This window comes from Rissa tridactyla, chromosome 1 (assembly GCF_028500815.1).
Source record: "Rissa tridactyla isolate bRisTri1 chromosome 1, bRisTri1.patW.cur.20221130, whole genome shotgun sequence".
NCBI classification, from domain to species: Eukaryota; Metazoa; Chordata; class Aves; order Charadriiformes; family Laridae; genus Rissa; species Rissa tridactyla.
In genome coordinates, this window is record NC_071466.1 from 82,711,794 (window position 1) to 82,738,834 (window position 27,041).

At 42.7% G+C, this 27,041-nt stretch overlaps 2 protein-coding genes across 7 annotated transcripts in view; both read left to right on the top strand.

Moving 5' to 3' along the window:
• WWC3 (WWC family member 3) overlaps positions 1-12,223 on the top strand; it is a 105,321-nt gene extending 93,098 nt beyond the window's left edge. Inside the window, exons 18-23 of one of the 3 annotated variants that reach the window (XM_054205350.1) lie at positions 1,095-1,254; positions 2,432-2,596; positions 3,900-3,992; positions 5,026-5,256; positions 5,983-6,110; positions 9,361-12,002. In XM_054205350.1, the coding sequence (XP_054061325.1) occupies positions 1,095-1,254; positions 2,432-2,596; positions 3,900-3,992; positions 5,026-5,256; positions 5,983-6,110; positions 9,361-9,427 (844 nt within the window). In that variant the 3' untranslated portion in view covers positions 9,428-12,002. Of the gene's footprint in view, positions 1-1,094; positions 1,255-2,431; positions 2,597-3,899; positions 3,993-5,025; positions 5,257-5,982; positions 6,111-9,360 lie in introns of all 3 variants that reach the window. The other 2 variants (XM_054205369.1, XM_054205359.1) reach the window with 2 other exon arrangements.
• A 200-nt stretch (positions 12,224-12,423) lies between these two features.
• CLCN4 (chloride voltage-gated channel 4) overlaps positions 12,424-27,041 on the top strand; it is a 49,261-nt gene continuing 34,643 nt past the window's right edge. Inside the window, exon 1 of one of the 4 annotated variants that reach the window (XM_054205381.1) lies at positions 12,424-12,634. In XM_054205381.1, the coding sequence (XP_054061356.1) occupies positions 12,631-12,634 (4 nt within the window). In that variant the 5' untranslated portion in view covers positions 12,424-12,630. The other 3 variants (XM_054205409.1, XM_054205390.1, XM_054205398.1) reach the window with 3 other exon arrangements.

The window sequence follows — 27,041 nt, forward strand, 5'->3', positions numbered from 1 at the left end:
CCATCTTCTTTGTAGCCACCCTTTAAATACTGGAACATGGTGATAAGGTCTCCCCTAAGCCTTCTTTTCTCAAGGCTGAACAAGCCCGGTTCTCTCAGCCTTTCCTCATATGACAGGCTTCACAGTCCTTTGATCATCTTGGTGGCTGTTTTCTGGACCCTCTCCAGCCTGTCCACATCTTTTGTGTATAGCGGGGACCAAAACTGAACACAGCATTCCAGGTGTGGCCTGACAAGCATTGAGTAGAGTGGGATAATGACTTCTTTGTCTCTGCTGGTGATGCCCTTGTTGATGCAACCCAGCATCCTGTTGGGCTGTCTTTGCCGCAGCAGCACGCTGTTGGCTCATATTGAGCTTGTTGTCTACCAGGACCCCCAGGTCCCTTTCCACAGAGCTGCTCCCCAGCTGGGTAGATCCCAGCCTGTGCTGCACTGCTGGATTACGTTTTCCCAGGGGCAAGACCTTATGCTTATCCTTGTTGGACTTCATAAGGTTCTTGTAATCCCACTCTTCCAGCCTATCCAGGTCTTCCTGCAGGGTGGGTCTCCCTTCTGAAGTGTCCATTTCCCCAGTCAGTTTGGTGTCATCTGCAAACTTCGTCAGGGTACGCTTGATCCCATCATCCAGATCACTTATGAAGATATTAAACAGTGTTGGGCCCAGGATCGATCCCTTATGGACCCCACTTGTGACAGGTTGCCAGTTTGAAAAGGAGTTATTTACCACCACCCTCTGGGTGGGGCCTGTCAGCCAGTTCCCCACCCACCGCACAGACCACTTGTCTAGACTGTAACGCATCAGGTTTTGTTACTGTTTTCTTAGTATTGTTATAAATACTAGAACATACGCTTAAAGAAAATTAGGGAAGGTGATTTTTTTATTACTTTTTTTTTTGTGTGTGAAATGTATTTGTTTGTGCATCTGCAGAAATGCAAGTGGGATATGTTCTCCCTTTCAAAATTCTGGGTTTTTTATTGGAGAAATAGTAATCTAAAATGACATGCTGACCTGAATAATGAAATATATAAATGTGACGCATAATTGCATGAGGTTTTTTTAATACCTACAAAATTTTTGTGATGTTCTGCCTTTAGGAGTTGGCAAGCAGAATCTGTTGACAGTGGATGCAGTAATTGTACCCAGACTAGTCCTCCTTATCCAGAGCCATTTTGCAGGGATTCGTTAGCTGGACATGTGTTTGCAGCTCAAGCAGGCCAGTACAGTTCTGGAAAAATGCAGCCTCCACCACTAAAGGTAATGAGAGAAGAAACTGCCATGCTGCCTGGTGCGCACACAGTGTGCTACTGGTGCTCCTTGAGTTTGAGTCTGAATGGGTCAGGAGAGAAAAGAATCAGAAATGCCATTAACAACCCTTTGTGAGCACTGCCTTTGTGACAGCAGCGTGCCTTTTGAGTTGTTAAAAATACCCTCTTTAGGGCTGGGTGTTTTGGTTGCGTGCTAGTTATTTCTGGACAGAATTAGTTTTTCTTACATCAAGAGGGAAGCTGTTTTTACTGTGGCCTTTATCTAATATGTAAATATGCACTCGTGTCAATGTCTGTGTTGACCTGAAATTGTAACAGAGATGATCATGATCAAATTCCAGTGTTCTTAGAAATAAGAATTTTTGAAGGAATTGTAAAGAAAGAAGCTTAATGTTTTAAGACTGGCGTTGCTGTTTCAGTGATACAATAAATATAGCTGAAATTTTCAGAACAATTGTGCTGAAACTGATATTTAAAATCTTTTGTATTCAAGATATGAGACATTGAAAATAATCCTGAACAACCTGAAAATTGGCACGCTTCCATTGAAGTAGAGGAACATAAGCCGTTTGTGTGCCTTTAGGGAAGATCATACCTCCTATTGAGGAGTGAGTTCTCTTAAAGTTCAGAAGCTTTGCTAGAGTAGCATCTGTTTTCTGTATTTCTGGATATTTCAGTGTTTGTGTATAATTTTTAACAATCTTTCAGTTCCCTTTTGTTGAGTTTCTTCTCTTCATTTGACTTCCTCTGGTTTTAAGGTGGTTGCTTGCTTCAGAGTCACCTTGCTTATTGAAAGGTGACTCAGTTTTCTTCTGTTGAGGGTGGAGATCAGGTGGTAGCTTGGTTAATGCCCAATTGCCAATGCTGAATGCAGTCTTTGTGCTCTGCAGCTATGATTCACCTTATAACTGCATCTCATAATTGTTACTGTTCCAGCAAAGGCTTCTGAAAGGTAATCTTATAATTTCGAATGACCTAGATTTAAAACTTTTTTACAAAGGGAGGCGATTCATCTTCTGTTCTCAGTGCTCATTAAAACTTGAACCTAGCTAGCAGGGCAAATTGTTTACTTTTGGTATTGTTGAAATATCTGATTGTTTTTGGTGAGAAAGAGAAAATAAGGAAAAACTTAAAAAAAAAAAAAAAATCCTTTATTGAAATTTTAGGTGGATAAGGAAACTAACACTGAGGATCTGTTTCCTGAAGAAGTTGCTATTCTTCCAAAAGAGAGAACTAGCCGCAGGCCACGGGGTTCTGCTTTTGTTCGCAGTAGCACCATTGTTCGTTCCCAGACCTTCTCGCCTGGAGCACGAAGTCAATATGTTTGCAGAGTGAGTAAGCCTTAAAAAGAAAGGGGAGGGGGTGGTGCTCCACACAAGTATTTTGTACATTTTTTAATAATTTCTTCTTAAGACTTTATTAAATTTATAAGAAACAAATACTACTTTTTAATACTAATGAATAATCTTTCATTGATTTTTAATATTGCAGTGGGGAAGAAGTCCCCTGGTCCTTTTTTAATACTTTAAACCCAAATTTATTTCATTTAAAATTTACAAATCTATGACAAATTAGATATTGAGCTCTTTTCCCTGGCAACCTTAGATGTTAGGCAACCAAGGTGATTGATTTTACAGAGGTACAATGCTGTTTAATGAGGTGTATAAACACCTTAAAAGCCATGTTTAATTTTCAGGACCCTAAAAGTTTGGGAATCACAAAATGATTCTTGATGACTCTGGTGGCTGCCATGAATGTCAGTCATAGGATGCCTGTTACAGTGAGACCTGGGATTCCTGGCTGCACCGGTGCAAGTAATTGAGGACTGGCACAACAGTTTTCAAGCTCATGTTAGGTGGTTGCTGTGTTCAACAGCAAAAGTCTTACAAGCGGTTGGCTCATAGTTTTGCGTATCAATACATGGGTATTGATTTTGCAATATTGTTGGAATGCACGTAGCTTTAATTGTGCTCTTTCATAAGCTTTTGAGAGCTTGAGTTTGAAAATGCAGGAATGATTTTTAACTTCTGTGCCTTTTCCGAAGCTAAGGATTTTCTGGTTTTTGCTCTCTTACTTACATTGCACGCAGTGCATCTGTGGACCGCTTCAAATTCTTTAGTTTGATTTCTGGATTCTATATCTGTTTGTGATATAGGGAATGTGAGTAAAACACACTCATGCACCAAAACAAAGATAGTGCAAAAAGGAAAAGATTGTTAAACACCCACACTTAATCTGCACTTACTTGAAGTCAGAGTGGGGGGAAAAAGTGGGAGGCTGTATTGTTTGTGCCCGTGACAGCAAATGCTTTAGGAAGAAATATGATTGCCTTTAGCTCCCCTTTCCCCCTTTTTGAGGTTACATTTTATTTGATTTTTAGTAGAATGCTTGATGAAGCTTACCAGTAAAACATTGATGATTTTGAAGTTTTCTTGAATTATTGTAACTATACAGGATGAGCACTATTATATATAAATATTTATAAATGACTAAAGCTGAAAAAAACAGTTGCTTAAAACAAGACAATTTCCATCTACTTCTAAAAATAAATTTCAAAAGCAGAAAAAATTTCCAGATTTCTTAATGTAGATGACCTTGTAAGCAATCTGTGTTTTCATTATCTTTTCTAATCAGCTGTATCGCAGTGACAGCGACAGTTCAACCCTGCCAAGGAAGTCCCCTTTCATCCGGAATACGTTGGAGAGGCGTACTCTACGGTATAAGCAGGTATGCCTAGGAAACTGATTGTTACTTTTCACTAAGGTGGTAGAATGCTGGTACTTTTATACCTAAGCTGTAGATGACTACTGGTACGTTCTGATGTTTCTAGGAGACGTATGAGGCTTCTGTAATGTGTGTGGGGGTTGGTGGTGGTGCGTGCATGTTTTGGGTGTGGTTTGGGTTTTTTAAGCAAAAAGGTAGACATAGGGAAGTGAAACATAGTTGTGAAGAATTATTGAGGAGGAAAAAAAAAGTGCGGCAGACAAGAAGTAGTTTAACGGGGACTGAATTCATAATGATTTAGATGTAGACTTTGTTTTTAAAATCTAGTTTATGATGCAGGGTGCAGGCCCAGAGAAATGTGTGTGAATGTGACAGTAAAATATTGAGCTCCCCTCCTGCGCAGCCTGGCAGACTGTAGTATTTGAGGCCCAGGTGTTCAGAAATTAATAGGTTAAGCTTTCCTTTCTCCCTCGTGCCACCCTGCACTCTGCAGAAGAAGTAGGCAAAGAAGGGCAGGTAAGGTGGTAATGCCTTGTGTATAAATGGCATATGGCTTAGCGCAGTCAGCAGAAGTTAATTTAGCGCTGGTGTAGGCAAGTAGACAGCCATGCCTCCCACTTTGATTCAGAATGCATCTTAAACCCAATACTGAATGAAGCCCTTTAAGGGGAATCTTACTCAGTAGAGTATTTCCTGATGTCATGACTCAGTTATGAGTTTTTCACACTGCATCACTTTTATTATCATCCTAAGATGAAAGTTTGGTCCATAAACTTAAATTAGTTAAATATTTATAAGCCAAAATGAGGCAGTAGAAAGCATTAATTGAAGAGGTTTATGTATGGTGTGGAAAACCCCTACAGCCAGTTAGCTTTTCACTGTGGGTTATAAATAATCTCTCCAAAACTTTGTGTCAAGAAAAACTTTGTGTATGAAGTAAGTATAGAAAATGTATGCTTCTATATAGCTAAAATAGGCCGGTATACCATGTTGAGAGTAATACGTTGTGCATTTTATTTGAATCCTAATAACTCAGCAGTCCTGCAGATCATCTTTGGCTGAGCTTATGGCAAGGACGTCCTTAGACCTGGAGCTGGATCTCCAGGCATCCAGAACTAGACAGAGACAGCTGAATGAGGAGATATGTGTTTTAAGAGAGTTGAGACAGCGTCTGGAAGATGCCCAACTCAGAGGGCAGACAGATCTACCCCACTGGGTCCTTCGGGATGAGCGATTCCGGAACTTGTTGAAGGAAGCAGAGAGGCAGGTATGGTAGTATGAGATGAGCGCTCAACATGTTCAGAAACTTACGGTTTCAAAATTTCTTGATTGCCACAAGATGTTATAAAGAGCTGTTTTTACAGAACTTCAAACAACGAATGTTGTTTCTATGTTCTTGAAGTTAGCACAATAAAAATGATTGCATTGACTGTTACCAAACTTTGTATTTATTTGAAGACAATTACTGGACAATGGCACTATTTGTCAGTGGCAGTTTTTGGTTTGGGTTTTTTTTGTGTTTTCATTTGCATTTTTTTTTAGATATTTATTATTTTAACTTTAATGGTTTCCTTATTTCTGATCTTTGAAAGAAATTTTGCTGATTTGATATTTCATTTTTTATGAGTATTTGGAACGTCCCCTAAGCGTATGATTTTTTTTTTTCCCTTTTCTTAGAGAAAGAAATTATAGGCAAAAAGTGGGAAAAACTGCACAACAAACAAAATTGCCATTGGATTATCTGAGATGAAGAGTGAGCCTAAATTTATTTTAAGGTCTTGTTTGACAGATCTATGTGCAGTAAATTTAATGAATTTAATACAATATAATACTGTCAGTCTTTCGAATTTTGTAGTTCTTAGATGATCAGCTGTTTCAGACAACGTACTGTGTGCTTTCTTTACTGTGATGAGTGGAAAAAAAAAATCCATTATTTTAACTTGGGTTTTATTTATTCACATGACCATTTCCAGCATTATATTCTTGTTTTCAGACCAGACAGACCAAATTTGAACATCACCAAGAGCAAGCAGCTGAAAAGATGCTAAAGAAAGCATCAAAAGAAATATACCAGTTGCGTGGGCAAAATCAGAAGGAGCCTATTCAGGTGCAGACTTTTAGGTAAGTGGTAACGTGTACTGCAGTAGCATAGCATAGCAACAGTTCATTAGAGAGATTAAAGCTCTCTGAAGCATTTAGCTTCAATTCTGTGTGGCTTCTATGTAGTCAGTAATTTTAAACCGATTATTATTTAACTATATTGATTTGGACACACGAGTTTCCTTCGAATTATTTTTGTGCAAAGAGCCAAAGCTAAGGTAAAATTGCAGTTTTACAATTCCAAAACACATGAAATTTAAAAAAAAAAAAGTCTTCAAGTGCAATCTTAGCTTACATGATTCATCTTAGTCTAGTCACTATTAAGTTCCAATGATTTGTCAGTTTTTCAGTGCAAGCCTGTGGGCATAAATAGAATCATAGAATCGTAGAATTGTTAGGGTTGGAAGGGACCTTAAAGACCATCTCATTCCAGCCCCTCTCCCATGGGCAGGGACATTTCCCACTAGATCAGGTTGCTCAGAGCCCCGTCCAGCCTGGCCTTAAAATCTTCCAGGAATGGGGCTTCCACCACCTCTCTGGGCAACCTGTTCCAGTGTCTCACCACCCTCATGGTGAAGAACTTCTTCCTCACGTCCAGTCTGAATTGACCCATCTCTAGTTTTAATCCATTCCCTCTAGTCCTACCATTACCTGACATCCTAAAAAGTCCCTCCCCAGCTTTCTTGTAGGCCCCCTTAAGGTAAGCCACTATAAGGTCTCCTTGGAGCCTTCTTTTCTCCAGACTGAACAACCCCAACTCTCTCAGTCTGTCCTCATAGGAGAGATGCTCCAGCCCTCTGATCATCCTCATGGCCCTTGTCTGGACACGTTTCAGCACGTCCATATCTCTCTTGTAGTGGGGGCTCCAGAATTGGACGCAGTACTGCAGGTGGGGTCTCATGAGAGTGGAGTAGAGGGGGAGAATCACCTCCCTTGACCTGCTGGCCACGCTTCTCCTGATGCAGCCCAGGATGTGGTTGGCTTTCTGGACTGCTGGTGCACACTGACAGCTCATGTTGAGCCTCTTGTCCACCAGCACCCCCAAGTCCTTTTCTTCAGGGCTGCTCTCAAGCCAGTCACTGCCCAGCCTATATCGGTGCTTGGGATTGCCCCGACCCAGATGGAGGACCTTGCACTTGGTCTTGTTGAACTTCATGAGGTTGGCATGGGCCCACCTCTCCAGCCTGTCAAGGTCCCTCGGGATGGCATCCCTTCCCTCCAGCGTGTCAGCCGCCCCGCACAGCTTGGTGTTGTCAAACTTGCTGAGGGTGCTCTCTATGCCACTGTCCATGTTGCTGACGAAGATGTTAAACAAGACCGGTCCCAGTACTGATCCTTGAGGGACTCCACTTGTCACTGGCCTCCACTTGGACATGGACCCATTGACAGCCACTCTTTGGGTGCGGCCGTCAAGCCAGTTCTTTATCCACTGAATTGTCAGTCCATCAAACCCATATTTTATCATCTTGGAGACCAGGATGCCATGCGGGGCAGTGTCAAAGGCTTTGCACAGGGCCAGGTAAATGATGTCATTTGCCCTCCCTTTGTCTATTGATGTTGTGACCTTCTCATAGAAGGCCACCAGGCTTGTCTGGCAGGATTTGCCCTTGGTGAAGCCGTGTTGATTGTACCCAATCACCTCTTCATTATTCTTCTGCCTCAGCAGTGCCTCCAGGAGTATCTGCTTCATAATCTTACTATAGGCACGGAGGTGAGACTGACTGGCCTGTAATTCACTGGTTCCTCCTTCTTTCCCTTTTTGAAAATGGGGATTACGTTTCCCCTTTTCCAGTCAGTGGGAACTTCACCAGACTGCCATGACTTTTGGAATATAATAGAGAGCGGTTTAGCAACCTCATCCGCCAGTTCCTTCAGTACCCCTGGGTGTATCCCATCGGGTCCCATGGACTTGTTCGCTTTCAGGTTCATCAGATGGTCACAAACCTGATCTTCACTTATGATGGGCAGTTCTTTCCAACCCCTGTCTTCTGTGACTCCGGGAGTGTGGCTGGAGCCCTTGCCAGTGAAGACTGAGGAGAAGAAGTCGTTGAAAACCTCGGCCTTCTCCATATCACTTGTCACCAGCTCCCCTGTTTCCTTTCTGAGGGGGCCTACACCCTCCCTAGTCGTCTTCTTACCGTTAATGTACCTATAGAAATTTTTGTTGTTCCCTTGATCTCCTTGGCAGCTTGTTTAATGTAATACGTATGTATTACTAGTAGCACTCTCTGACAAAAAGTTACTCAATAATATTCCAGCTCTCTCTCTCAAGAAGCCGTTTCTTTGGGCTTTTTTTTTCCTATTTCATCTGTGTTCACACGGGTTCGCATGTCCTCTCTTAGCTTTATTTTTTTTTCTGACAGTTTATTTTGTGTTCAAGTGGCATTGATAAAAAAAAAAGTGCATTTCACAGGAACACTTTATTACTTCACCGTTAAAATTTTTGTAATTTTTATTGAGAGAGTAACGTTAAGAGTAAGAAAACCTTAGTGCAGCAGTGGAGGACAATTCAGCTACAATGTTATGTTATACTGTTTCATCCAGCATTTAGATTGTTAGAACTCTTTTGCAGGGAATACTTAAATGAAATAGAAAAGCTCTCTGTCCTTTAACGTAATTTTTTTGCTTGAATTATGTTGGAAAGGTCTTTCTCACAGAGGTGGGGAGGAAAGGAAATTTTAGGGATGTGTTTACATCTTACGTTTCTGGTAGTGAGAGAGGGATTTTTATGCTTTGTCTACTGAGATATAAAAAGATACAGGGAATTGAATGAAATGAGATGGAGAAATTGAGCAAGAGTTGTCTTCCTTGTTTAAATTCTTGCCCTTTATATGCACACATCCATTTCTCATGATACTTTCTTTACAGCATGTACTGTTTGCTCAGGAACGAAGCAAAAAGATGACTCTGAATGCCATCTTTTTATTTTTTCCTTTTGTTATAGGCAATAAATGTACAAGGGTGAGCTTTGCATTACAGAGGGGCCTATGCGGGGCTTGTCCTTGTGAAACCTTCTCATGGTCAGCTATGACTGATGTTCAATGAGTTGTAAATTTTCAAAAATAGTAATTGTGTTCAACGGAATGTTGCCAAAAGTCTACAGTGAGGTTTAATAGTTTTTGTAAGTTTCTTGTACTCAAATAAACCATTGGTTCAGTATGTAAGTAACAAAGAACTAACCACTAATCAGAGTAAAGAAACCATGTTCTTGGGGAAAACAAATATAGGCATATATTTGATTGACTTCCTTTTTATCTTGTTTTGATCACAGAGAGAAGATAGCTTTTTTTACAAGACCAAGGATTAACATACCTCCTCTGCCAGCTGATGATGTATGACATGTTGCATTGTAAACATGAAGTATTTATCGCTTTTATTTTAATGAAGTTATTAGATTAGCCAAGTTTCTTTAAAAAAAAAATTGTGCAAAAGCTAATATACACGTTTTGTAAAAAATAAAAAAAGTAAAAAAAGTAAAAGTAAACAAAAACATATATATAAATATATATACATATATATATTTTATAATAGCGACTGCAACAAGGCTTGGTTTTTCCTTGTTGTGAAACTGACATCTCTGAAGACAACTTATTTTATAAAAGATCGACTATCCTGTTAAGAGCGTGTACAGTTTTTATGCTGTTTTATTTGACTTAAAGGCTGGAAGACAGAAACAAAGTGAGTTCAGGCAAATTCACTGTAGTGTAATTTATTTATAGTGCCTTTTTTCCTTGAAGGAAAATACCTACTTTAAGATGTATTTTAAGACTGAAATTTTGTTCTTCAGTATTTGTCATACAGTAGAATGGAACCATTGAGCTGGTTTTGTTTCTGATACCTGAAATGAAAATACTGTGTTCTAAAATTGTCACTTTTTTCAGCTTTATTATCTGTAGCTTATTATGTACATTGTATCCCTTAGCACTGTCTGTGTTATAGCAAAATATTATCACCTGCAATGTGTTTAACACTGATTAGAAGTGATGTTAAACATTGCAGAATTCATTTGCATGTTCTTACTGTGCACTAATAGATTGTTTTCATTTCAGTTGTGTCGAAAGTATCTTTATATTCTTAACTAGATTCTCAGTTTAAACGGAGGAAGGAAAAGGGTGACAGGTCTTTGTTTTGCTGTTTAATGAAAAGGGAGTTAAAAAAGCAATGTGAGCCAGCTGTGGGGAAAGACCGCTAAGGGAATACTACAGTAATTTCTGCAGTTTTAAAGATTCTGGTCTGATTCAGGAAAGTACGTATGTCCTGATTTCGGAAAGCAGCTGCCTTAAGGGAGCTTAAGCACATGTTCATTCTAAAGGGTATGCTTTGAGGTTAATGCATGCAAGTTCTGTTGAGCAGTGACACTTTCCAGGAGGAAGGTGTATAATTCTGGAAGGTACAGCTCACTTGATTGCTAATTGGACCAGCTAAAATCCGGTAAGAAATAATCTTATTTGTGACCGTTTGTTTTAATGAGACTGTCACCCTAAATTCCCGAGAATGCCAGTTTTGTGTCCTTGCATCCTGCAAGTATGTAAAAATACTTCTTTACTAAGCTACTATAATAGAGTTTCTCATATTTTTTCTAATTATACATTACCTACAAAGAGAGGTGCCCAACACAAGAGGTGCAAATTGCTGGAATCGCCTAGGAGGAAGATCATGCTGTCTCTTAATTGAAGTAAAGGTCAAATTGGCTCCAGATTTTTATACATCAGGAAATCAGAACGACAGCCAAAAGCTAAATGGACTTACCAGAACCAATCAGAATATTTTCAAATATTTTGAAAGTAACCAAGTGTTCTTTGTGAGTTTCAAGAGCTTATACTCTGTTACCTTGACAAAAATCAGGAAAACCTGAAATTGAAACTGAATTGCTTTTACTTTTCCAAGCTGAGGCAAAAAATAGTGGGGGAAAAAGATTATAAACCTAAAACATTAATCAATGAGGATGACTAACACAGACATTTAATTTTAAAGTCGGATTCCCTGTTTCCTGGTATGGCCTATAATCATTACAGGCATCAAGTGATTCGATCGTATAGCAATATATGTGAAATTAAAGTATATTTAGCATTTATCGTGCTAACCGTCCTAAAATCTGTTTTTGCCAGTAAGCTTCGGTGGGTGTCTGTTGGGTTCCTTGGGCGCAACTAGACATAGGAACTATGCAGTTAAAACCCAAATCGTGTAAGAAATTTTTAGTCTTTGGGTAAAAGCCTAGGGACAGCAAGCTTTTCAGTGCTCATTACTTGAAAAGACCAGTTCGTCAGAATATCACGTCTCATTTTCAATGGAGGCCCTTGCATAGTAGCAGGTATCGAAAATTACCATGCAGTGACACCAGAAGTACTTGTTGTATTCTAAGAACAGACAACACCGTGTTCCCATGAGGGTGGTCAGATACTGGAAGAGTTGCCCAGAGGGGTGGAGCTCTTTGTCCGTGGAGGTGTTGAGGACTTGACTGGACGTAATCCGGAGTATCCTAGTCACATTAGGCCTGCCTTGAGCAGGAGTTGGGATAGGGACCTCCCTTCCACCCTAAATTGTTCTGTGACTGTATAAAAAGGGGCAATGTCTGGTGGCCTCTCTGTCAGGGGCTTCAGTTGGTGTTTTTAAATAGTGACCGCTGTCGGTGTTTCTTGTGGGTCTGTGACTCTGACTGCTGTAATGAGTTCTGTCGTGATGTGGTAATGAGTTATCATATTCAGTATTCATCTCTCTTGTTTTTGTCACGGTTCTGTATGATTGTGTCATTTTTGTATTATTTGAAAGTATTTCTTCTACAAAATAAAATACTTTGCCATAAACAGAAATAGAGTTTTGTAATATGTCACAGCGTAAGACATTTTTTTGAATGGTTTATATTTGCCACGTTCATGATGCTTTCATAAAGAAATTTTGTATTTTGAATAACACTGTCATTTAGGTGAATGTAATGAATTCTCAAATAAAAGAGAGGAAATGTGTGAGATTGGAGATGCTAGAGAGGTTACGCTGAAGAGCTGAAAGGGCTGCAGAGTGTAAGGAATGGCAGGTATGTTCTCCCACGTGCGTACTGCTCACGATAAGCTGACAGCTGTATCAGAGGCTCATAGTTGAATATTCCCGGAATTCATGCGTAGCTCCACTTACAACACGTTGAACTGCCTTTTTTTTCTAACAGAAGTTTGTATTTTGTAGATTTGTGTTGGAAGTAAGTTGACTTTATTAGGTCTATAATATCTTATGACTAATGACAGGGTGGAAGTCACTCAAATACAGATTAACTTTTTCAGCTGAACTTTACTGCTGCTTTCAGAAAGGAAATGTTAAACTTGCATAATTGCAGAAAGGCCATTTCTCAGTTTCTCTCTGCAACCCTGAGCTGCAGGAGCGCAGACAAAACCATAGTACTGACATATGACTCCTGTTTCTGTCCAGTATTTGCAAGGTGTTAAGGGTACGACAGAGTTTAGGTTATTTTTAAACAGTCTGCTAGAAATAGTCATTTGGAATACCAGCCATCTCTGTCTCACTACCATCAGGATCAACAACAAAAGCCATAATGGGTATGTCAGTATGGGTTTTCTGTTATAAAAATGAAGTCTTCTATATATTTCTTGCAGTTCTTCTAAGCATTTTGCAAGACTTAAAGGTAAGTGCTGTATAAAAAGAGCGGGGTTTTGTTTTCTGGGTTTGGTTTTTTTTTTTAATTTTTTTTTTAGGAATTGGATGGACTATGTATTTTGTTTTCAGTGGAGGTAAAACTGAAGTTTGAATTTATAGGGAAGAGGGCACTTTACAGCTTGTTTTGCATATTGTCTCCTTTTTAACTGTAGAGTGATTTATTTTTGAGAGGAGGAAAAATGTATTTACAGGGAGACTTGAGAAACTGCAAGCTAGCAAAAGCAAGAACAGTCTTTTCCAAAACATCATGTGAAGTGTATTTTCTTTTTCCTGAGACCACTCAGTTGACTGAATGTCACTGGAAAAAAACACCAAAGAATAAAGCTGATTTGTTTTTGGAAAGCTGATTTGATTTTGGAATCTGTAAACGTCAGTTAAGTGATTTACGAGCACTTTGGAAAATCTCAGTGTTCTTGGAGTTAAAAGCTTCTTAGGAGCTGTTTTTGGCTGCTTATGATTTCTAACAATCTCTTAAATTTGTACATACATACCTAGGTTATAGAATCACATTTTCTAATGACGATTAGGTATTCTGTCCCTTTAGTTTGTTTGCAGTTAGACCATCCAACTAAAAATACACATTCAGCAGAGACTCGATGAGCTCAGCTGTTGTGATAGGAAAGAGGAAATTGGGAGCTGAATTTAGAAAAATCTGTCCAGGAAAAAATGGGAGATTGAGACCCTTGTGCTCGTTTGGTTGGTGCACAAAATTACCATTCTGTGTCTAGGACATTGTGCTTGTGTTACAGAGTGCGTCTTGTGGCACAGATGTTCCCAGGTACAGGTGTTTGTGTCTGACCAACTAAATGCCATTTGCCGTTTTCCGTATTTCCCTTTCATAAACTGATTAAGGAAAATTGCAGAAAACACTACCAAGAAAAGAAATTAAGTGCTCAGTGTTTGTTTAACTTCCTCCACAGAATTCAATTGGCCTATTATTAATACTGATTTTAATGGGTGCAGAGGGCAGACGCTGGCAGGAAGTTGGTGCTTCTATCACTTTTCGACACTTCGTTGACATGGTTATAGCAGGCCTGGGGCTGTTGCTCATCTACGAGCGGTGGAGAGCTGCCGTCTGCAGTGCTGTGTGGGAAGGGCGTAGTCAGATCCCTTTTCTGAGGGCACGCTGCTTCATCCAGAAAGGGGTGTGGGGGGGGGAACTTCAGGTGAAGCAAGCTAAGTGTTCAAATTTCATGAGAAAGTCCCAAATCTGTGGCTTCTGTATGGGGAGTCCATATGGGAAATAAGGAGTACAGGGACTTTGTCTTCAGCTTACAGACAACATCTGGAGGAGTCGAGCAGCCGTTCTGAAAAAAGGTTTTGTACACCCTGTATGAACTGGGTTGCTTTGCTGGGCTGGGCTGCCTGCTCGGCTCATCCATAAATACCCGCTCAAACACACTGGGACAAAAAGGTCTTCCAGAACGGAGTTCCTCAACTCATTTGAAGTGAGTGGAAGTCATGCGTGCGCCTTCAGTCACCTGTGGATTTTTTCATGGGCGATTGTGCAAGATCTGCCTCTACCTGGCTGTTGCATCTGCTTGGTAATGCAGAGCACAGCCCTGGATACCCTCAAGGGTAAAACCCGTCTGCACAATATTCAAATACGGGAAAATGAGTGGTAAGGTGAATGTCCTGAAACAAAACGCATTGCACGTGTACAAACATGTACACGATCTTCACAAAGAACAGTTACAGCCTCTGCCTTGTGGAATTAATCCTGGTGGCTCATACAAAATTTCCACAATCGGAACTTTTGAAATTATTATTTTGTTGTAGAACTCAAAATACATTGTAGAGTACAATAAAATTCTAAGGAAAAAAAAAAAACAAAACCTTCCAAAAAAATAAAACCAAAATCCCCCCCCAGAATATATTTCTGAGATGTAATACTCAGTTAACCAGAGTGTGAAAGTCAGGGTAATTGTTTGGTTTCTTGGGTTTGGGGGTTTTGGTGTGGGTTTGGTTTTTTTTTTCTAAATAAATCTTTTAGGATGTTCTTGTTTTTAAATATTTGATGGGAAAACTTAAGCAGAAGTTTTGAAAAGGAAAGGTAGGCTGGCATATAGGAGAGGATCTTTCAAACAGCGACAGTTGCATTGAAAAGGTGTAAGGCTGCAAGTGGAGGGAGGGATGGAGGGAGGGATGGATGGGGAGAATGAAGAAGGGAAGGTAACAGGGGTGTAACCTGTGAGGTGAGCTTGCAAAGCTGGAACGCGACACAGAAGATGGAGGGAAGTCAGTCTGGATAAGCTTGAAATGGAGCACCAGGAGAAGGAAAAATGCAAGGGATGGTGAAATTGTGGTTTGTCTCATTTCCAAGCTGCTGTGATTACACACTTCATAGAGATGAGAGAAAGTAAGACACTGGGGCGTTGCTGCAGAGTCAAGAGGAATACTTCTTGGTTTGCAGGCAGCATACTTACTATGCTTTTTCCTCGTGAAAAATGGCATCGTTATCGCTGTTGCAAAAAAAATACATCCACAAACCCTTTTAAAAATAATTAGCTCAGGTTGGGGGGGCGGGGAGGGAGGAAAGCAGCATATGTTCTAATGGTGACCGACTAGGTAGGGCAGGGTAAAGCAGCTTGCAGTTTAATCCTGTGGGATTACAGACTGGTCCGTCTCCTATCAGATATCCTATAGATGGAGGATGCAGTCACATGATTGTTACCGCTTCCTCCCCATGACATCACTTGCTTTTGCAGCCATACCACCCAAGAGAGGATGCTATTAAAATCCTTGGGACTGGGCTAAATGATGTTGCGTTGCAGGTAAGCCACGTAATTCTTCAGAAAAATTGATTTTTGCCAGTTGCTCTTGTGCTGCCGTCCTCCAGCCCCACCAGCTCCGCCGGGCAGAGCGTCCGCTGGAAAAGAAAGCGGCAGGGTTTCCCTGCAAGCCAGAGGGTTTGCAGGTGCAGAGGCTGCCTGCCGGCTCCGCGCTGATCCGCTGGCTGACATCCCCGGTAGAAAGGCTACCAGATGGAGCTTTTCAGCTGAAGAAGGCCCTTTTGTCCCTGCGTTTTGCTACGGCTCCTTCGGGTGTCTGCTGAATTCTGTATTTACGCGAGCAGCCACCATCGTCCAGTCGTGCGGAGAGAGAGCAGCAATACTGTTTCGCTCGCATCCCCTGCTTTTTTTTTTTTTGCTTTTTTTTTTTTCTGGATGCCTAAAGGAAGTTGTTATACAGGTAGATGTGTCTAAGCTTATAAAGGAATGAGGATTAACTTGCTTAGGGGGGTGGTATTTGTATCTGGGGAAAGAGGCTTTTCCTTTATTGTTAATTTTTGCTGACGTGGTCCAAAAGTACCTGGTCCGGCAGGTTTCCTGCATAATTTGCTGTAGTGTAAGGTGGGTTTTGCTTGGCGTCCAATATACGCATGAAAAATTCTTTTCCAGAAGGCACAGACGAGATGACAAGCAGATTTTTACTTCTTGCACAAAATGCCAATCACCAAAAGGCTGAAAAATCCACACTGAACTGCATTTTGGACTGTTGGTATTTATCTAAGCAAAGTCCAGAGTCTGTTTTCTTTTCCTGATGTGGGTGTTTAATTATGCACTCTATACAAATATATGAAGACATATATTTGTGGAGGAAAAAATGGTGACTCTTCTGTGGTGGTTTTTTTTTCTGTATTGCTTCTTAAATATATTTTAGGGTTTTAAAAATATTTTTTTATATTAATACAAATATTAGAATGCAATAAACTAAATTAATTTTTGAGCTTATACTAGTCAGAAAAATGTTTGGTGTGTTTTTTGGTTTTTTTTTTTTTTTACTATTTTAAGAATTCTGACAAATCATTCTGTGCCTTTGCCAGAGAATGGAGGATGACTCAGCCGCAGCTTCATCAGGCAGAGAATCAGGTGATTATTCAATCCTAGTCTGCAGGAAGTTTCCTTATTCTTGAAAATCCCGTTCTTTGTTCAAATAAATTTTTCCCACCATTAGAAAAATCTGAAAATTTGGCAGGCGCAGGGGCTCTGCATGCTCGCCCATACGCTCTCGGGGGAGATTTTGGATCTAGGATTTTGGAAGTAGGCTGTGTGTGCTAGTGAAAGATGAATTCTGGTTTCTAGTGGTGCGGTACGCAGTAGTGTCAGGAATAGAAAATAAAATGGGGGAGGTATATAATGAATAACTAAAATGAAGTAAGAAAGGGCAATGGTTCTTTAAAACCAAAAAGAAAAATAGAAAAATAAATTTCTTTTTTTTTTCTTTTTTCCTCCCCCCCCCCCCCAACAGAACCTGTGGGTTTTTTTTCCAAGACTGGGCCTCAAAAGCAATAGAAATAAATACAAACCCGTTGCTGTGTGAGGCGTCAGGGAGGGCTGTGCCCCGGCAGCGCCCGTGCTGGGTTTATTCTCCCGACTCCCTCGGAAACCAAGGCTGGGCCGGTTCCCTCCAGCGCTGGGCCTGAGCCGAGCCGGGCTCTTCCTCACCACGTGCCCCGAGGCTTGGCTCTTTGCCCACGCCAAGCACACAGCGGGGCTGCCGCACGCAGGTTTTACAGGCTTAAAGGGTTCCCCCATAACCCCGCGTCGTATTTAAATGCCCAATACGTGTGGGGCGGTGGGTCTCACAGTCTCCTGGTTTACATCAGGCATCTTTAGTGCAACGAAAGGCAAAGTGCCAGCTTTAAAGGCATGCTGGAACAACTCAGAAATTAAGGACTTAAGTCCTTTAGCAGTTGTTTGGTATAGAAGGGTGACCCTGGAAGCATCCCCAGCTGGAGGGCTCTCTGCCCGGTGGCATCAGGGTGCCATGCCCTGGCCCCAACACGTGGCTGCAGGGTGCTCAGCCCCCGTGCACGTCGGGGTCTGCCTTGTAAAGGTAGTACCTTTTCAAAGGTAGCGGCTGCTGGCTTTTAACCCAGGACTGGAGGAGGAGAAGGGGACGATGGAGGGGAGCGCTTGCCCTGGGGCTGGGTCCTTCCCATCTGCCTGGAGGGAATGGGCTCTCCGGAGTGCCACAACCTCCCCAAATCTGTGAGCTGCTGCATCGTGAGGCTGTTGTTTGTTGGGCTGGAGGGGAAAGTGAGTGGGATCATGACTGCAGCCCAACGCTTGTGCAGGGGGAGAGGGCAGGATCCCACCCCCCACACAGTTCAGGGCCATCTCGCTGGTGGTGGTGGTGGTGGTCAGTGTCGTGTCGTGTGGGCTTTCTCAGGTCTGACCTGCTCTTAGCTCGGTGTGGTCCACAGCCCTCAAACATCGGCGTAGTGCCCATAGGTACCAGTCCTTTTCCAGTTTGCTTTTGCCATCAGGCTGCAGCTTGCAGGGTACCCAAGAGGGGGATGTGTGCGTTGATTTTTTCCATTTAGTTAAATGGAATCAGGTTATAGAGTAGGAGTCTAATTCACGCGTGTGTGTATGTGTCCATACATACACACCAGGTGTCATGTATTCTCAGATTTCTTCATCTCTAGTCCAGCAGAACCAAAAAAATCACACATCAATGCCGAAAAAGAAACTCTGGCAGGGTTATGGTAGGCAGCTATTCCTAAAACACGTTTAACGTGTTGCTCTCAAACATCACACCAAGGAACAGGTTTCCACGTCTTGCAGGTGGGGGAGGTTCCTCTCCGCAGTATGAAGTATCTCCTCTGGGAGCGCGCAGCCCATCGGCATCAACCGCAGCAGTAAAAACCAGTGCCCTGCCAACAGAAAAACATTGCCCTCCATCTGCGTGAAAATGACTCACTGCCTCCACTCAAATCATGAGAACTGACATGGTAGAACAGATTAATGGCTCTTCTACTGCAGGTTTATCAGCTTTATTTCAAGTGAAGGCTTAAAAAGGTTTTCGGCAAGGGGTGTATTTAATGCTATTAAATGCCCTATTTAAGGGAAGAGCTTTTTAGGAGTAACTATATACCAGGGCATTTCCCTTCTGACAGTGCAGCTCTGTTCTCTCTGAATGTATTTGCCTTTTTTTGCAGTCCGAGAACCATTCCTTCCCCGCTACCACCTTAATCCTATCATTTTCTGAGTGAGGAGACAAAGAGCAGCACTGGAAACCCAAACCTGGTGCTGGAAAGCTCGGCCCTGTGTGGCACGGAGAGGGAAAACTTACAGCAGCCACGACCCTTCAGCCCTGGCTTCAAGATCTGGAGCAGTAAAACAGCTGTTCCAAGAGGAAAATTCCCCCTCTTTTTTGTGAGGAAGGGAACTAGAAGGAAATCAAGAATAGAAACTATCCATGCTGCTACACTGGTAGCCAGATTTCCAGTCAGTCCTGTCTTCTGAAGTTTAGTTTCTTACCCCAGATGCTGAAGGGTTTCTGAATTTTATCTAATTGAATATTGTTTCCTTCAAGAAGCGAAGGCATGCAGGGTTGACGCGAGCCCACAGGACTCATCTGCCCAAGCTGTGATGGGCTGGTAGCAGAGGGGCATCCTTTAATAGAGATGTTTCAGCTTAGTTTGAAAAATGCAGATGGATGTTCCAGAGCCAGCAATGCTTCCTCCTGCTTCTTCCACAGCCCCAACATCTATGCTAACTAAATTTATTGGAGGGACCTTTAAGACTCACTGGAAAGAGAGAAGCGAGTTTAGCATTTTTTTTTATACAGATCTGATTTTGAGTTATGTGAGCACAAAAATTCCACTTGGAGCTCATGGGGAAAGAGCTGGGATTTTTTTTTCCCCTCTTCCCTTGCTGACATAACTCAGCGGCTGAACTAACTTTGCTCAGACTTTCCAAGAAAACTCGAACAGAGACCAGACACACGATATTTCATACCTAAAGGGATTGGTTTCTAAAGGGAGGGTCATCCCGGGGAGGAGCGGGGAGTGGGGCGCCGGGGCGACATGTGCTTCCTTGGTGGGTTTGCCTCTCGGGGCAACAGAAGCGTGGTGACTCGGGGGCTGCCCAGGAGAAGAAAAGGTGAAGAAGGAGTCAGGCTGTTGCCGAAGGGTCAGGAAGCCCTGGCAGTTTATTATCAGCTCCCGGGGTGAGCTGGTGGCCCCATGTCCCTCAGTACCTCCCGTGGCCTGCGCTCCTGGCCAGCCCTGGTTTCTCCTCTGGTGTTATCTCACCCCGTGAGCACGTGTGGTGGTTGAGGAGGGGCAGTCGGAGACTGTGGTTTGGTCTCGAGGAGCCTTTTGTGCCTCAATTTTCCGCCATTTATCCCAAATGTTCCCTCCTGCCTTTCCCCTTCTCTCCCAGGCCCTCTCCCCTGTGATCTGGTGCCCTGTGTTTTTGGAGCTCTACTGTGGCTTCATCATTTTTTCCACAGAGGTTACTCGGGGTAAAGCTGCACATCAAAGATGTGGCTGTATTTAGCTTGCCCACACTGTCATAGCAGGAAACTCCCTAATATGTGGTGGGGGGGCCATACAGTAAAACGCTGCAATGCTTTACAGTAACGTTTCCGATACTGCAGCCTGCACTTGTGCGGCAGCAGACTGTTTGCAGTGCTATTTCCTTGTATATGGGGCGCTGCGCAATTAGTCCTTGAATAGGAATAAAAGCATTTGCCAATTTTAATATCCTGCCTTCCCTCTGTATTTTCCCAATTTAACTATTCTCCGCATATTGTGTTTCCAAAAAAAGCCTGTAACTGGGTTTGGCTTTTGCTTATTTTTCCAAGAGTCTGAACCTTGCTGTGATCAAAAGCCATTTTAACTTTTTTTTTTTGAACACCATTGTTAAGACAGAAGATCAATACATCAATCGGCTTGTTCAGTCTGAGGCTTCCAAGGTGAATAGTCTTAAATTGCCCATGGATATTTTTCAACCTGCAGAAAACTGCCCGTTCAACTCACGGGTGATTCAGCCTGCTTGCTTTTGCTGAAGACACCTTCCTTGTGAAACCATCGCCCAGCAGCACCTTACTTCTTGTTTAGAAGAATGTTTCATAACCGATTACCCGCAGCCTGCATCCTGTAGGGTGCGATATCGCATCCCCGTTTCCAGATCATCTTCTCCTATGTGCCAAGTGGCAGAAGAGGGATTACATTCCCCCACCTTGGTCTTCTTGGCTCCAGGATAAACAGACCTCGTTCTCTGACCCCTTCCCAAAAAGTGTATATCCCTAATCATCTTTCTGTACTTTTCATAAATCTCTTTCAAGGTGACCTCGTTAATAATCTTACTTGCTGACTTCCTGAGCCATCAGGCCCATTTTCTCCCACCAAGTGGTACTGAGGACCTGTGGTGTAACCGTGCTCAGCTCTGGGAACTTTCTCCCTTAGCCTTATCTTCTTACGGCTCTTTCTGAACACCGTCTTCTTCAGCTCACTCAGCGGCCGGCAGCGACCTCCTCATTACCTGCGTTCAAGGCCTGGGTGGAGAGTGCTCCAAGTCCATCTCCACGACTAGGTCTGAATCCTTTGGCATGGGGGGTGGATGGACGCTGGCAGAGCACCCGCTCGTAAGACAAGGTACCTTTGGTCGACAGATCATGTCGAACGGTTAATGGCCATGAGGCTGGGGCACTGTGCTTGGCTCGTTTGAGAATAGGATACTAGGAATGGTCAATACAAATATTAAGGGCATAGAAAGTGGCAAATCATCTGTCAGCACGAAGGAGTCTTGTGATGATTTCCAGACAGCAAACCAGAAAGTTTGCATTGTTCCATTACTGGGTACTATGGAAAGTAAGTCCCAGGGTTTTCACAGCCCCCGTACTCCTTAGTTTGTGCAGTGCCTGCTGTCATGTCGTGTCATATGAGCACAGCTAATCTGGCTAACCATGCAGATCAGTAGCATGCATCATGGAGTCATGAGTGAAATGACCATGGAATCATTTCAAAAGCTTTGTGTCTGGAGTACGATCTCCCCTGTTTTTTCATTGTGTGTACGGTACCAAAGCGTAGAAAAGCCCTGAGACACACTGTATTCTGCTTTTGGGTGTTGGTTAACTCACACCGCATTTGGAAGAGATGGAACGGACGATGCTTTCGATGCCCTGGAAAAGTCACTCCAAACAAATGTGAATTGAGGAACTTGCCACGGGCCTTTAGGCTTCTGCTTTCTTACCCCAGCCTCTTGCCAAGTTCATTTCTCCCTTATGCTATAGCAGAGGAGTCACTGAAGAGCGGTACGTTTTGCTGCCTGCATACTGTTATGTTTCACATGGCAACACCCCACTACTCTCTTCAAGGAAAACGGCATAAAGATGAAAGTGTGTAGGTGAGTGTTCATCTGCTAGAAACATTTGAAGCGTTGAAGTAATTCAGCAACTGTGATCTGTTGAAAGTAACTTGAAACTCGTTGGAATTGCATTAAAAAACGTACTGCCTGCCTCAGCGCAGTGTGTCCAATTAAAACAGAAAACAGGATGAGGAGAACGTAGCATGGAACTAGCATGTCTAGTAGCAATAGGCCAGGGCCAAGACTTTTCCTTTGATGACTGTTCAGCTCGTTGTTTCCCATCAGTATACTTTCCAGCTTCTTTGAACCGTGGGATGTTTTGGTCTGCGCTTGCCATGTCAAATACGTTTCAGATCCGATCAGTCAGTCAACATAATACCTAGAATGTCAGTTCACCGATAGGGCTCTTTGAGCTGTGGCTTTTACATTTGCACATGCTGTAACAGTGCTATGAAGCTGAGAGGTTGTCGGCATTTCCATTGTAAATGTAATTTATCGCTCTTCTACAAAACTTAGCTGCAAGCTGCAGTGTATCTGCCACAGAGCCGGTCCGAATCACATGATGAGTTTACTCGCTCTGAGACCTGCATTAAAAACTTGACCTTAAATATGATGATAATACTACTTTTTGGTTCTTGAAAAAAAAAACCCACACAAAAAGTGGGTAAATATAACGGAAGTGACCTGCAGTCCATGGGATACCTGCTGTGCTCGTTGGCATGTCCCTGCCTATCGGGCAGCTCACTGTGTTTGCACCCTGGCTTCTGTGGGTTGTTTGCACTGATACCTTCTTTGCTTTCTTTCCATAGGAGGCTTCAGTGATTACTTAAAAATTATCTGGCTTCCTGCAGGCCTCACAGGCTAATCTTCGGACTCCTGCTTTTGATCCTTACCTTTTGCTGTTCTCATGCAACACCTCCAATGTTTGTAGGGCAACGTCTCTCTCTTTCTGGCTTCAGAATACTGTGCGCCAAGCAGGGCTAGCTGGGAGATCAGGGGCTGAGCATCAGGGTTGACCTGGCCCACGGTTTCTGGGAGACGTCTAGGGTGACGTGGCAGCCAGGAGAGCCTCTATCAAGGGACGCAATTGCCGGTTTAGTGTGAATTGATTCCTGCCTGGACCTTTCTCCATATACAGGGCCCCAGAGTAGCCTGACGTGTCTAAATCCAGGGAAATCTGCTAACCAGGACCCTCTCCATTCAGGAGATAGATAGTTCAGTCAGATTTCTCTGTTTCCTCACTCAATTTTTAGCAAGAACCTGTTTACAATTATCAAAGCAGAGTGTTGACAAATATGTTCAGTTGTAGATATACTAAGCTAGTTAGTAAAAATGAGAGCTCCCTGTGAAGAGCTGAAGAAGGCTCTCTACTGAATTGTAGGAACTAAAATGGCAGATGTAATTCAAAGTCGATAAAGGCAAAGCAATAGAGAAAATGACCCTAAGAGACCACAAAATGATGGACTCCAAACTGCCACTGCCTCTCATGGAGGATAGCCCGGAGTCATTGCAGCCCAGTGAAAATGTTGGATGTCTGCCCTAAGGAAAAGCTGGTGGAATGCCAGAAATTATTAGGAAAAGAATAGGGGACTAAGCAGGAAACATTTGCCCTAACGCAAATTATGTTGTATCGGCATCTGGAAAAACAGTGGAAGGGACAGCAAGGCCGTCCAAGACATAGAACAACAAAAGGACTAAATACATACGTCAAACAGTTACTCAGCAAGATTCAACACCTTTAAGTGTATGTAAGCTCTGTCAGAGTATCTAAATCTCTAAGATGCTCAGGTGTTAGGAGTGGCGTTTGTTACTGAATCTGCATGTACTGGTATTGCAATGGGGTTTTTTTTGACTTGGTAGTGTCGGACTGATTTGATGAGATGTGGATGTCTATCTCTGACAGGTCTTTGTAATCAGTAAACAGCAATTAGCACTTCCGGGAAACAATCTGTCTCATTCTAATGTAAATATCTAAAATGCATCAGATAAATTGCATCTGAATAGAGTTTATTTCCCCTCATCAGCTACCGAAGGAGTCTAGATTTTAGCATCCAGAGCCTAGTGCAGATTGCTCATGGTCAATGAGACAACTCACACCATGAATACTCATACTTTTGCCATCGTCAGAGTTGATTGCTGCAGTGCACCTGGCTACAATTCATGTTTGGATAAGATTAATTTGTGCTTAACCTATATGTATTAAATTTAAATATCTATAACTGAGTTATTTGTGTAAGGATCCAGTTCTGCTGGCAGAACTAGAAGCATCTCTGCAAGGGCAAGTTAGCTCATCCTGAAATAAACTTTGGAGATTATTTCAGATGCCGAAGTAAGGTGAGATAAGTTAATGCAAAATAAAGAGAAATAAAATGATACTTATTGTGCTTAGTGCTAGGATATAAGATGAGAATTCTGCAGTATTCAGTTCGTAAGTGCTGTAGCCAGATTTTATTTACTAAAATTTGGTTTTGCATAATCTGATATCACTTCTGTGCTTTCAAAAGCATAGTACCTGAAGTGAACTTTTAAGGCTGGTAATCATCCAGCTAGCTGCAATTTCCAGGTATTGGTACGCTACGTAGAGTTCAAAGTTTGTTTGTTTTCTCAGTCTTCCATGGCCCTGTGGTCTCTAGCACATTTTTCTCTTCCTGGACGTGTTGTGTAGCACGTATTTTTGAGGTAGATTCAGGCTGAGATTGTAATTATCCTACATAGTTGTGGTCTGGCCTGGTATTATCCATCACAATATTGTCATGTGCTGGGCATTGACAACATATTTTAAAAGCTATTTTTTATGTGATATAACTAGCCTGTTGGGTAGTTTTCTTGTAGTATTAAGGAACACTTGCCAATGCTTTCAGAATAAGAGTTCCCAGGAGTTTCTTTATATCATAGAATCTTAGAATGGTTAGAGTTGGAAGGGGCCTTAAAGATCACCTAGTTCCAACCCCCCTGCCATGGGCAGGGACACCTCCCACTAGACCAGGCTGCTCAAAGCCCCATCCAGCCTGGCCTTGAACACTTCCAGGGATGGGGCATCCACAACTTCCCTGGGCAACCTGTTCCAGTGCCTCACCACCCTCACAGGAAAGAATTTTTTCCTAGAATCTAATCTAAATCTACCCTCTTTCAGTTTGAAAACATTATCGCTTATCCTATCACTACACTCCCTGATAAAGAATCTCTCTCCATCTCTCCTGTAAGCCCCCTTTAGGTACTGGAAGGCTGCAATAAGGTTTCCCCGGAGCCTTCTCTTCTCCAGGCTGAACATCCCTGACTCTCTCAGCCTGTCTTCACAGAAGAGGTGCTCTGGTCCCCTGATCATCTTCATGGCCTTCCATTGGACCCAATCCAACAGGTCCGTGTCCTTCTTATGTTGGGACCCCCAGAGCTGGGCACAATACTCCAGGCGGGGTCTCACGAGAGCAGAGTAGAGGGACAGAATCACCTCCCTGGACCTGCTGGCCATGCCTCTTTTGATGCAGCCCAGGACACAGTTGGCTTTCTGGGCTGCAAGCACCCATTGCCAGCTCATGTTGAGCTTCTCACCAACTGACACTCCCAAGTCCTTCTCCTCAGGGCTGTTCTCAATCCAGTCTCTCCTCAGCCTGTATATGTGCTTGGGATTGCCCCAACCCATGGTGCAGGACCTTGCATCTGACCTTGTTGAACTTCATGAAGTTCGCACCGGCCCACCTCTCAAGCCTGTCCAGGTTCCTCTGGATGGCATCCCTTCCCTCCAGTGTGTTGACCGCACCACACAGCTTGGTGACATCAGAAAACTTGCTGAGGGTGCACTCAATCCCACTGTCCATGTGGTCAACAAAGATGTTAAACGGCCCCGGTCGCAGTACCGACCCCTGAGGAACACTGCTCATCACTGCTTGCCGCTTGGACACGAAGCTGTTGACTGCAAATCTTTGTAGCAAGGGGAGCTGCCTCGTGCAGGCAAGCAGCCTGAGCTGCATGTTCTTCACAGGTCCTTCTATGATGTATGGGAAGAATAGGTTAAAGTAAACGATCTTCAGAATATCACAGCGTTACAAAATAATAGCACAGTCCAATCCTTTCACCTCATTTCGGCTTCCCATTCCAGGCTCGGTCGTGGTTTACAAGACGCTGAACTCAAGGTCCACTTGCAAATTCAGCTCCCTGGTGTCAGCCACAGCATCCCACCTTCAGACTCTTATTCCCCTTAGCAAATGTAGGAGCATGCTGTCATCTGTTTGTCTAAGTGTGCCTATTCTCAATTGCCACTCCTCTTAACTGCTGCTTTTTAAATCACTTCAATCCTATGGCAGATTATTTGTGCTCAGCAGTGCCGTGTGGGACACCTGCTCTGCGTTTGGTTTCCTTCCCCGGGCTGTGACTCCCTTGCTTGATTCTCTTTCAGATAAACATGCCGTGGTGCTTGGAGATGACTTGATTTCCTCGCTTAAAAGTGCTTCTATAGAATTATATTGGTGACCTGCTGGCTGCCTCTAAGATAATGCTTTTCTCAGCTGCTTGTGCTGAGCACATTGTCTGTGTCATCCAAAAAGTCCTACCAGTGGAGTGTGAAGAGACGACACTGACAAAGCTGAATATTCACGCTTGTAACATCCATAAAGACACCACCAGGGGAAAAAAATTAAATGGAGAGGATTCAAGTAAAACAGTTGAAAATGGAGAGAGAGGGGAAAAAAAGGCAGTAAATAAAGGGGGCCAAGGGCGTATGGACAGCTGACTAAAAGCTCATCTGCTATATTTTCGCCTGTTCCTGTTACAGAATTGGGAAATTTCTTCACAGATTCAAAGATCCAAATTCTGTACTCATTAAATCCCTCTTTCTGTGCTTGATGGAGGAAAGTGGGCAGCAGTCGTTAGTACCGTGCTAGCCCCATCAGTGACCTGCAAAAGTTACCTTGTGTCTGTCTAGGAGCTATGGGCTCTGGAGGGTCAGTTCTATAAAATCCCTAAAGTCTCTATCTGTCCCCTTTTTTTCTTATGTGTTTTCATGTAGGTTTCTTTCTTGTAATCCCTGTTAGCTGGCTTTATTTTTTTTCAGGTTTGCCATTTCAGATGACAAACCCTAGGTACTTCCTGGAAGACCCCATTTCCCAGGCACCTATTTTAGGATGGATGGGATTAATCACTCTTTAGAGCAACACTTTAAGTGATGTAGAAGCACATGGCTGCCTCCTAC